This window comes from Cetorhinus maximus, chromosome 22, assembly GCF_964194155.1.
Source record: "Cetorhinus maximus chromosome 22, sCetMax3.hap1.1, whole genome shotgun sequence".
NCBI classification, from domain to species: domain Eukaryota; kingdom Metazoa; phylum Chordata; class Chondrichthyes; order Lamniformes; family Cetorhinidae; genus Cetorhinus; species Cetorhinus maximus.
In genome coordinates this window covers 30938872-30951631 of record NC_135900.1, presented here as the reverse complement: position 1 = coordinate 30951631, position 12760 = coordinate 30938872, and the positions used below count along the sequence as shown (strand labels likewise).

At 40.1% G+C, this 12760-nt stretch overlaps 1 protein-coding gene across 3 annotated transcripts in view; it reads right to left on the bottom strand.

The window, feature by feature from the left end:
* cttnbp2 (cortactin binding protein 2) overlaps positions 1–12460 on the bottom strand; it is a 153809-nt gene extending 141349 nt beyond the window's left edge. The window contains exons 1-2 of one of the 3 annotated variants that reach the window (XM_078568007.1): positions 12190–12460; positions 11200–11307 (exon numbers count right to left, since the gene is read on the bottom strand). In XM_078568007.1, coding sequence (XP_078424133.1) covers positions 11200–11307; positions 12190–12264 — 183 coding nt within the window. In that variant the 5' untranslated portion in view covers positions 12265–12460. Of the gene's footprint in view, positions 1–11199; positions 11308–11514; positions 11701–12189 lie in introns of those variants that run through there. The other 2 variants (XM_078568009.1, XM_078568008.1) reach the window with 2 other exon arrangements.
* Between the last annotated feature and the right edge of the window lie 300 nt (positions 12461–12760).

The following is a 12760-nucleotide window of genomic DNA, read 5'->3' as shown; positions in this document are numbered from 1 at the left end:
TCTGCCAATCGTAAAACATGGTAATACTAATATTGCCATATTGACTGCAATTTGTTTTTACTGTAAATGGTATCTACTGGATTAATCTATCTGGCTTTATCCTAACCCTAGTGCACAGCAGGGAGTGATCTCTGTCACTGTCAGTGCTGTGGTAGATGCATGTGTTGAGAATGCTGTTCAAGGAGTCACATTTGGTGATGATCAGGTCCAGCTAATGACAATGCCCTGACCTTGGATGTCTCTAGGTCACCTTGTGGTATGGTTTGTTCTGAAAGAGGGTGTTAGTTAAAAAAACTCATGGTGGCAGCAAAGCTCAAGTAATCTCTGTCCATTCTCATTTATCTTTCTGAGGCCACGATGTCCGAGGTAGGAGGGCCACGCCTCATGGTCCATGCCCACTCTTGCGTTAAATCCCCTAGAAGGTAAAGATGTTCTGACTTGGGGATTCTGTTGATAGCAGTGTCTATCACGCTTCACCTCTGCAATGGAGCATAGATATTCATGAGGTTAATTGGCCCTATTTGAGTTGAGAGGCTTTGCTGCCACCATGAGTTTTTTTAACTAACACCCTCTTTCAGAACAAACCATGCCACAAGGTGACCTAGAGACATCCAAGGTCAGGGCATTGTCATTAGCTGGACCTGATCATCACCAAATGTGAAGCTGCTCAACGTGATCCATGACAACATGATGGGCAAGGTCAGCTATGATGCAGCATCACTGGATCCACAGTGGGGTCAATCAGGGTTGTGTTCTGGCACCAACACTCATTGGCATATTCTTCTCTTTGCTGCTGTCATATGCCTTCGGGTCATCAATAGAAGATGTCTACTTACATACCAACCAGACAGAAAGCTATTCACCCTTGCTTGCCAGATATTCAAGACAAAAGATGCCCTAAGTCCTCATCAGAAAGTTGCTCTATGCTGATGAAGCCATACTAGCACTCCATACCGAGGAACACCTTCAGCCCCAAATGGACAGACTCTCTCACACTTGTCGAGTTTACTTTGACCATCAGCATCATGAAGGCAAATATCATGGTCCAGGATGTTTCCATACCACCATCAATCAGCATTGACAATGTGACACAGGAGGCTGTTGACAGCTTCACATACCTAGGCTTCACAATAACAAGCAACGTCATTTGATGCTGAAATCAACACAAGGATTGAAAAAGCTGCAGCTGTTATATTCAAGCTGAGTAAGAGGGTGTGGAAAAACAGCGACCTGACTGAGAATACCAAACTGCGAGTCTATCAAGCCTGTGTCCTCAGCGCACTCCTCTACAGTAGTAAGACCTGGACAACATATGCTGAGCAGGAGAAAAGACTGAACCAGCTTCAATCTTCGCTGCCTCCGACGTATCCTCAGCATCTCTTGGCAGGATAAGGTCACCATCTCAGAGGTCCTGCAGTGCGTTAATCCCATCAGCGTACTTACATTGCTAAGCAAATGACATCTGCGCTGGCTCAGCCACGTTCATCGGATGGATGATAGCCGTAAACCCAAGAACCTCTGTATGTGAATCAGCCAATGGGTTATGACCTGCTGTGCGTCCATGCCTCTGCAACAAGTAGGCTGCAAGTGAGATATGAAGATGCCGGACGTTGACATTGACATCTGGGAAACAGTCACTGACAGCCGTAACCTCTGGCTGCTGACTGCTTGGAAGGGCATTGGAAGAGGCAAGCAGAAATGAGAAGCTCAGCTGGCTGAGAAGCAGGCCCAGAGAAAACAGAGCCCAGGAATTATGCGCCTTCTCAGCCCACCTTCTACCTCTGTAGCAAACGCAGCAGATGCTGCCATGCCAGCGTGGGGCTCCTGAGCCACACGAGGTGATGCTTAACACAGAGTTGACCACCACGGCACAAACCATCGTCTTACAAGACGTAAGGCTGCCACCATGTACAATCTATTTGGTGTTTACTACATTTGTTTAATGCTGAAATTATATTATTGAGAATGGTACTCAATTTTCAGGGAGACAATTCTATTGTCATTCAAATTTGATCGGACCGAAGTTAATTTCTCCCTTTTCTTCCCTTCCCACCCCCTCGAGCAGAGCATTATTTTCGCTGCCAGAAATCAGAACACCTCTGCTTTAGCATATTAAAGTAGGTCATTCTTCTGATTTAAATTATCCCACCTACAGACGCGCTGGCAGACTATTTCCATATCAATTCCTGATGTGGTTGCACTAAACAGAATCTCTTCAAGTAGAATGGAGACAAGGCCACAGGAAAGGCGGTTTACATATTAGTAACAAGCTCCTTTCATCTACGAGTAATAAATTAAATCTCCTACAAAACTGTGAAACTCCTGAATTTCCAAGATATTAGTCACGACACTGTCAGAAAATCCCGCTGTGCTAACTTTACAAGCAAATAAATTCTTGTGGAACTCATTGTACCCATGTCAATAACAACTGACATAAACTGCTTTTTTCCTCTCTATAATTTATCCTTCTTGGGTACAGTCATCAACTTACACGAATGGTTTCATTTCTCAATGCTGTAATGTCCATTATGCCCACTATTTTTGGACAGCAAATATTGTCTGCACATAAATCAGTCAGAAGACAAAATCAGTGGCTCCAAAAAAGAACAGCCAATAACATGACTAATACTTAATGGGAATGGGGTTCACGTTTTATAGCTTTCAAAACAAAAACACAAGATCTTAGCGAGTCACAATGATGTAACACCCTATTTACAGGTATGAATGCAAGGGTTCTAGTTTTCCATATCAAAATGCCCTATGTTACCTGGGTAAAAAAAAAGTGGACATGACAGCAAACCACTTCCCCGGAGAATGAATTCAAGTTGCACACAAGCAAAGTTAGAATCAACTTCTATATATAATCTGAACTATGACATGTGACTCGATGTCAATGAACTTCTGATGACTAAGAGATCACCACAGAACATGTCTACCACCACAAACCTGCAATTGTGAAGCAAACAAAATATGAGTTGAAGAACTGCTGGATCTATTAAAGGTCATAAATTGATATGCATTTGATTATGCCTAGCTGAGTAAAACACAAACCGTAGACACGATTGATGTCATCCTCTAAAATCTGATTAGCTGTAGCAGCTTTAGTTTAAAAGGTATGCAGCAATTTTTCTCTAGATTTTACATTAACTGTATTAGCCAGATATCTGCAATTGCAAATTGCCACATGATACTAATCGTGCCCATCCTGGAGGAGAGGGAAAAATCTAGAAGTTTTAGTTCAAAACTCAAGACACAATGTTATATATTAATTTCTGAAATACATCTACCACACTTCAACCAAAGCAAATACAAATTCCTGTGTCGTGCAACAAAACAGTATTTAAAAAGAAAGCCAGTCATTTTCTACCGGACTCATCTGGCCCTGCGAAGGCCTGGAATTTACAAACAGTTGCCAATCTACAGAGCAACTTCTAATTCACCTAAGGGTGGCTATTTACTGTAAGAATTTGAAGTGACAAACAGCTAAATCCTAGTAGCAAAAATTAAATTTGAGTTGAAATCTAGCTGATTTTTTTTAAAAGGAGGCATCTGACAAGGTTTTACGCAAGAGATCAGCAAAAATTAAAGCAGGCCAAATTAGAGGTAATCTTGCAGCACTGTTTGTAATTGGTTGGGAAGTAGGAGACAGAGATTGGGGATAATGGAAATGTGCTGATTGGTGGAATGTGGCAAGTGATGTTCCTCAGGAATCTGTACTAGGGCCTCACCTTTTCATTATATACATAATCAATGCCTTGGATGAAGGAAGAGAAAGTTGTTTATTCAAGTTTACAGATGGCAGTAAATTAGAAGCACATTGTGCAGATGGGAGCAGGAAGTTACAAGGGAAGGCAGACAAAGTGAGTAGGCAGATGTATTTCAAAGTGGGGAAGTGTGAAAATATCATCCAAAGGAAGACAAAACATAATATATTCTTCATGATGAGACACTGTGGAATTGTGGGCAGCTTTGGATATCCACAGACAGAAGTAACCAAAAATTAATGGATAGCACAATAAAGTAATCAGAAAAGTTAATGCCTTTATCTGAAGAGGGCTAGAATAAAAAAAAAGAGAAAATTAGGCTTCAATTTTACAGAATCGTGGTCAGGTACCATCTGATGTGCTGCATTCAGTTTTGGGCATTATACCTTCAGAAAGATATACTGAACCTGGGAGTGTGTACAGTACAGATTTATCAGAATGGTTTCAGCTTAAAGAGGACAAGTTGTCCTTTATTCCCTTGAGTTTAGAAGGATAAAGGGTGACCCATATGAGATTCTTAAAATGACAAAAGGATTCCAGACCAAGGGGTTCCAATTTTAAACTTAGAGCTAAACCATTCAGGATTGAAATCAGGAAGAACTTTTTTCCCCACACAAAAGTAGTGGAAATCTGAAATTCTCCTTCCCAGAAGGCTGTGGACATTAGGTCAATTGAAATTTTCAAACCATGTTCGATGGTTTTTGTTAGGGAAAGGTTTCAAAAGGATAAGGAAGAAAAAGTGGACAAATGAAGGTACAGAGAAGCAATGGTCTGATTAGATGGAATGTCATCTAGGGGTCAAACATCCTAATTCTGTTTTTATATTCCTATTGTGTCAAAATGGTTTAGTGCATTTTTTCTTATAGTCTATCCACGATATTAAACTCCTGTTCTTATAAAATAGTGTACCTTCATATTACGAAGGAGCAGTGCCTCTGGTGGTGGGCCAATAATGAATCTCAGTGCTTCACAGGTTAGCAAATCCAAAATAAAGTACAATTTAAAAATGTTGTCAAGTGTGTCTTATTTATTTTACAACAAAAACTTGTATTTATATACTGCCTTTAATATAGAAAAAAATGTCCTAAGGTGCTTTACAAAAGCATGATCAGACAAAAAGTGGCAGTTGTGTCAGTTGATGTCATCAGTGAGATTTCTTTTTAAAAGTCCAATTCAGTCCACTGCAGTCCAGGTAACTAATCATATTAACCTTTCATTGCTGGGAGGTAAATTTGGTTCCAGACAAATGAGCTAAAACCTTTTCTCATTGTTCGAGGCAAGAATCTTCGATTAGAGATTTTTCAATAGGTTCAAACCAAATCCTAATGGCAGACCACAAGCAAGCTTTAAATTGTATACACTTCCAAATGTACCCCACATTATTCTGCCCTCCTTCCTATCCATATGCATTGCTAGCATATTTCTAGGCAAGACTTGGGGGGCAGACACACGCTGAAAAGTTGGTGCCTACAAGTTAACATTACACATTAAGAGAAAGTATGCATTTACACCTTGCACTTTCTTCAGACATTCCAAAGCACTTCACAGAAAACAAACTACTTTTGAAATGCAGTAACTATCACTATGCAGGAAAATACAGTATCTGATTCGTGCACAAGGTCACAAACAGCAAAGGAGATAAGTCACCAGTTAATTTGTTTTGGTATTGTTGGTTGCGGGCAGAATATTGATCACGTCACTGGGTCAACTACCTATTCTGCATATACTGCCAATCAGATTTTGTTTTAAAATGAACTTGCACCTGAACAGATGGATGGCATCGATTTAAAATTTCATCCCAAAGACCCCATCTCTAATAGTACTGCACTCCTTTACTATTGTACTGCCAACTTAGTATATACCCTTATGTTCTGCAGCTGGATTTTATTTCACATGATATCTTTTAACATCTAAAACACCAGAGAAAAAAGTGCTATTTGGGTTTATCAACATTCAACAGACCAACCTGGCCATTATTTCTTTTAAAGCTCTTAACATCCACCCTCCCTCATCTGAGATACCCCACCAACAGCACTGCCACAATTCATACAGATATATTGCTCCAGTTTCCCCCAGATTACAGAAAGTATCTACTATCAGAAACTCACTACATCACAGAGATACTCACCCCACCTCCATACCTTTTCCAGAAGGCAATGTCTTTTTGGTGTGTTTCATGTTACTGGACCTGGCTACTGTTTCTATTCTATGCTGCTAATTTGCTCTCTCTGCTGGGAGCAGGGACCATGCAAGACCAGGCAATCGGATTTGCAGCAGAGTCTGGTCTTGGAGCGAAGCAATAGCGGCATCAGAAACAAAGTGCAGTCAGGACTATCATTAAGATGATCAGTAAATGATGGGCATTGATTTCACAGACCAATCCTGTAGAGCAACAAATTAACTGCTGCACCACCGTGTGCTTCAACAAGGTCCACTCCTCCATCACCCCCTAAACCTCAACCCACTCCCACGGCACCTTCCCATGCAACCGCAGAAGGTGCAACACCTGCCCCTTTACTTCCCCTCTCCTCACCGTCCAAGGGCCCAAACACTCCTTTCAAGTGAAGCAGCATTTCACTGGCACTTCCCTCAATTTAGTCTATACATTTGTTGCACCCAATGCGGTTTCCTCTACATTGGAGAGACCAAACGCAGACTGGGTGGCTGCTTTGCGGAACACCTTCGGTCTGTCCACAAGCATGACCCAGATCTCCCTTGCCATTTCAATACACCACCCTGCTCTCATGCCCACATGTCTGTCCTTGGCCTGCTGCAATGTTCCAGTGAAGCTCAACGCAAACTGGAGGAACAGCACCTCATCTTCCGACTAGGCACTTTACAGCCTTCCGGACTTAATATTGAGTTCAACAACTTCAGATCGTGAACTCTCTCCTCCATCCCCACCTCCTTTCCGATCCCCCCTTTTCCAATAATTTATAATTTAAAAAAAATATATTTTTCTTTTCCCACATATTTTAAAATTTATTTCGATATATTGTTTTATCTCCACCTTTTAGCCCATTTCGATCCCTTCCCCCCCACCCCCCCACCACTAGGGCCATCTGCCACTTGCTTGTCCTGCTTTCTACCCTTAATGCCCCCGTTAGCACATTCCTTAGATAATATCACCACCGTCAACGCTCCTTTGTCCTTTTGTTTATGACATCTTTGGCAATCTCTTCTTTGCCTCCACCTATCACTGGCCCTCTATCCAGCTCTACATGTCCCACCCCACTCTACCAGCTTATATTTCACCTCATTTCTCTATTTCCTTAGTTCTGATGAAGAGTCATACGGACTCAAAACGTTAACCGTGTTCCTCTCCGCAGATGCTGTCAGACCTGCTGAGTTTTTCCAGCTATTTTTGTTTTTGTTTCAGATTTCCAGCATCCACAGTATTTTGCTTTAATCAACAACTGATTTCCCCACCAACACCCCCAGCACACCTACCCAATCCCCGCAATTGAAAATGTAACCATTTGCATATGCCATTACCTGGTAGGCATGGTCAGTGCCCATCATTTGATAATCTCACTGTGAGACTATAGGATGCTAATTGACAAAACTTGTACTGGTCCGTCACAGGGTTGCAGTTAATTGAGCATAGTAAATAGAACTTTACTGTGCAGCGGAGTTGCATTATGCTTGACTTGAGAATACCAAAAGGGCAAATTTGTTCTGACCTCAGCAAAGACACCTCTCATTTTTGCAGAAATATTTACAGAATGAAATTCAAATTTCCCCCAAAATGATTTGAAGAAAATAGATGAGAAAATATACCAGTTTATAAATGAGTGAAAACTGGAAATTGTAAACTCCAATAGCTTTGTAAATCACAAGTGAATAGTGACCCAGTTTCAGTGCTAAGTATAGAATATTTAATAGGCCATTTAAATAATGCATTTTCATAATCTGCAGATATTTCATTATCTAGCTGCAATACAATTAGATGGACTCATTCTATGAACATAATGTTACATTTCAAAAGTCCCTGTACAAGTGGAATAAGTTCATAACTCCAACAAGCACAATTTATGTAACAATTCAGTTATACCACTGTTCTCCAGCCTCTTTCCCCATTTCAATACTCTGAAATTTTATGCAAAAGACAATGTCCAACTACAATGTGATGTCACTTGACAATTACGCCTCTCACTGATATATTTGTGTCTTCAGTATAATCAATAATCCTCAATATACATTGAGGGATTCTTCTGGTCCCAAATAATTTATTTTATATGTTCTTATCAACTGTTCTTATTTTAAGGAGTCCTCATGCAGTAATTGCAATAATCATGCATTTTTTGAGCTAAAATGTACACATCAGTATCAAGTTATATACACCATGAAAGAACCCCTATAGAAACAATACAAAGTAACTATTAAATAGCCCAAATAATGACCTGAATTTAATTGGTTGTCACCAAGTGTTATCACTGAGCAATTTTCCAGCAAACAATGAATCCATATTCAGAATTATTGATAAATAGGAACACATTGTGGCTAGGAGCAGATTACTATAAGCATCAGGACGAGAAGGGTATGGAACAAACAAAATATACTCTCAAGAACAATGTTAACCATATTCTAAAAGAAAGTCTTGTAAATAAGTATGTTTAAGATAGTCAGGCACTCAGCAAGAACATTTATGCCTCTGATCAACATAACTCAGTTTCAAATGTATTCATGATAGGCAATGCAGCAAATTGTCACTCTGAGCAATCACAGATTTGTAGCCTCCTAAAAGAAATTTGAACAAAATTGTAAGCACTCTTCACTGCCCTAAAGTGAATTGCCTCCTAATTTGAAGCTGTAGTGTTTGTAAGCATATGCAACCAAGACACATTAGCTTTGCTTCATTTCCTTCCCAAATATGGTGGTTTGTGCATACTTAACTATATAATTCCCAAATGATCCATAACATTATGGCATTCGTGGAGTGCATAATCCAATGCAATATGAGTATACAACAGTCATCATGTAGAAAAATTCCCATAGCACTTCACAGGAAATGAGGTAAAGGGGATAGGATGGGAGCAGAGGAGACTAAGATGGATGACCAAAGGCTGTTTGAAAAGCAAACCTCTGAAACTTAGGAGAGAAGTGGAGAGGTGGAGCATTTTTGGGACGAAGCCTCTGGCATTAGGACCAAGGCAAATGAGGCCGTCCCACTGCTGGTCGGACAAGGTGGTGGTGGTGGTGGGTGCTTTTGTCGGGGGGGGGGGGGGGGGGGCAGAATTCTGCTGACAGAGTCCCCAACTTGAAAAATTAACTCTTTCTTTCACCACAGAAGCTGCCAGACCTGCTGAGTAATTCCAGAATTTTCTGTTTTTACTTTAAATTTCACATGTTAAGGGACAGGGCCCCGATGTCCATTAACAAGATGGGAAGGATGGGCATGCAGGCTGAGCATTGAATGTAAATACTTAATTTGAAAATGAATAACAACAGTTGAACATTCAGTCTCTTTCACCACAGCACTGTCCTATAATTATGCACATCAGCAATTTGTCCCAGTGAAAATATGTCAAAAGTGGTCTTCGGTACTGGTATAAATACAACTGCCCCTTCAATTCCTACCTTAATAACATTAACTGTGAAATATAAGACAACAGCTCCTTTAAAAATATTATCTGTTGACCTATAAAGCTGTCTTGTAGGTGTGGATGACAAACTAGTTCAAGTTGCATCCATGTGACAAACTGAAAGTTTAAAGGTAAACAAACTAGTCTCATTTAAAATTTTAAGTACTGAAGGCACTTGGAATCTGATGCTTACAAATTATTTATTTCAGGAAAATAAGAAAGAATGGATGCTGTTTTAAGCTGCAGAAACTGAGCTGTTTTTACACTGAGTCAAAACATATCTTGTAGCTGAAAAAGTTACCAGTTTAACACTTCCATATATTAAAGACAAGATTGGTGCCAAAGTACAGTACTGCAAACTATTTTATTTGAATGCACAGAAAAATACTGTCAGAAGGAGGGGGAAAAAATAGGACAACCATAGTTGTCCTACATTTGGAGTCTCAGTTTAATGTGGGTCACCAACATTGCCACCTTGGCTTCTTAAAGAGCTAAATATAAACTAAAATATATTTAATCTGATTCAGGTGTGTAACAGGAAATAATTTTAAGAAATTCAAAGCATCACGCTAGAAAGAGTAGCTTATTGGAGTACCTTTGGATCATGAAAGAGCCAAAGTACAACAGGCAGGATGTAGTTATGATGACATGCATATTGCCCAATATTCTTTCAATATATCTTTCAATATGGCTTTTAAATGATTTCTGCACAACTTGGACTATATACAGGGTAAGTACAATCTCAAAATGACTTGAAACCAACATTATGAAGTTTTTTTTTAAAAAGATCCAATATATACTGTTTTCCTATACTGACATTAAAGCTTTTAATAGAATCATTGAATTTTACAGTACAGAAGGCGGAAGTGAGCTCACTGTGCTTGCATCAGTTCTCTGAACAAACAATCCACCGTCCCATTCCCCTATTCTTTCACCATACACATTATTATTTGTCAAGTAGTTAGCCATTTTTAAAAGTTATGATGAATGGTGATTCCGACACAATTTATAGAAGAACATTTCACTTCCAGCAACCCTCTCCATGACAAAAGCACATAACCACTCCCTTTGCTTTTTAGAAACTATCTTAAATTTATGTTCTAAAGTTTCAGTCCCACCAACCTACATAAACATTTAAAAAATAATTTACTGAACCCTTTATAATTATGAACACCATCAGTTTTCCTCTTAACCTTCACTGCCCTGCTATAAAAAGGCACTTTCTCTAATTCCTCATAACAAATGCCTCTCAAATTGGTATAATTTTAATGAATCTCATATATCCACTCCACAGTCTTGAGATCCTTTCTTTCTTAGGTGCACAAAACTAGACACAGTATTCTAATTGTAATCCAACCAGTGGGTTTAGCATTACCACTTTGGTTTTACATTACCTCCTGACTTATGAAACTAAGAATCCATATGTTTTAACAGCTTTATCAATTGGCCCTAACAATTTTAAATAATTCATTTCCACCCACAGACTTCTTGAGCTTTCACTCTATCACATCAGTGCAACACTTTTGATTTGTAGGAGTGCAGCTTAGTGGTAAATCTTCCAGAAAGTATTTAGCCCTGACATCAAACTGTACAGTAAAGCAAACAGAATTGCTGCATAATCTAATAATGACAGCATGCATTTACTGTATAGCATCAGCATAAGAGAGGAAGTCACTAAAACTGCTAATATCCATCAACTTATCATTTGCCAATTTGAATATTCCTAACTGGAAATTCTAACAGCATCCTGACGTTTTTTTTTAAGTGAAAGGATAATATTATCACACATTTGCACCAAGAAATATGGGGGGTGGGGACTATCAGTTGAAAAAGGAAAGTCTATCACTTACCCTTAACGTTTCTATCACCAGATCTCTGGCTTCCAGCTCTCCTTCAAGGATGCTGAGGAGAGTCAGTAGTTCTGGTTTACTGAGATTGTCCATGTCAAATTCAGACTTCTGTAAATGTAGGAATATATATAAAATTTGAAAAAGTCACACAAATAAATCAAGTTCTGAATGACAACACAAAGCATGATTTGCAGCTCTGACAATGTTTTAGCTAAAGACCGTAACAATTTACAATCATTGTGTGGACGGTATAAAACACGTAAAACATCAATTCCTTAAGGTGGAGAGTCTCGATTTTCCTATAGAGCTCTTTACCTTAAGGTAGCCGAGTGTTCTCATCAATCACAATTAAACCTCAATTACCATCCAACGTAAAGGGAAATAATGTTCGGGCAAATAATAATATCTTCGATACAATCGAACGTTGCCTTATTGAACCGAACAAGATAAATGGGTAGAGACTCTGGCTCGGATTTCAGCTGCATGAAAGCCATCCTCGGGGTTTTGTTCAGGACAAACAAAGTGTTGCGGGGCCAGCAAAAAAAAAAAGAACCCTTGGCGTGTGGGTGGAATTTTTTTTCTCCCCCCTTCGCTCCCAAAAAAAAAATCCTAAATCGATTTTTAATATCATAAACGTAGCGCTTTTTCACTTTAAAAAGAGAAAGCAAAATGCTCAGAGACTGCATTGTGTGCCAGAATCTAATCTAAATCGAGCAGCGCCTTTAGACACACTTCGAAAGGAGAGAAGCGAAAATAAATTGAGTATCGAAGGTAGAAGAACCACACGGTTACATTTTGCAGTCCGAGCGCGAGGCCGCTTCCAGCACCAACTTACACAGGGAACGGATACATTGTATTCAGAGTTTATGCAGCTACATTCTAGACAGTGAACCTCACAATGGGAGCGGGCTTTTCCCTCATTTATTGCACATATCTCTCTCTCTATCGGCACGGCTGAGTCAGCGGTGCAGGTTGCTCACTCGACTTTACCTGGCAGCTGTTGGAGGCTCGTTCCTCGGACGGAGGGTCGCCGCTGTCCGGCCGCAGCTCCCTCTCAGTCGCCATCTTGCCTTGTGAGAGGAAAAGGGGGGGCTGAGGGGGTGGAGATGGGGGGGGAGACAGACAGACAGACAGACGGAGCGCCAACAACCAGACAGGGGGCAGTGACCACCAGCAGAAAAAAAAACCCCGAGCCCATTCACAGCAACCGAGAGAGAGAGAGGGACCCGCACAACCCGAACACACAGAGAGTACACAAAACGAACACAGAAAGAGACTTCACAAACCGAACCCAGAGAGACTGCACAAACCAAATCCAAAGAGAGAAAGAGACTGCAAACACCAAACCTAGAGAGAGAGAGAGAAACTGTACAAACCAGAGATATAGAGACAGGGGAAACTAGAGAGAGAGAGACTGTACAACCCGAACCCAGAAAAATAGAGACTGCACAAACCAAACCTAGAGAGACTGCAAAAAATAAACCCAGAGACTGCAATAATTAAACCTAGAGAGAGAGTGACTGCACAGACCAACCCTAAAGAGAGATTGCAAAGAAACAAA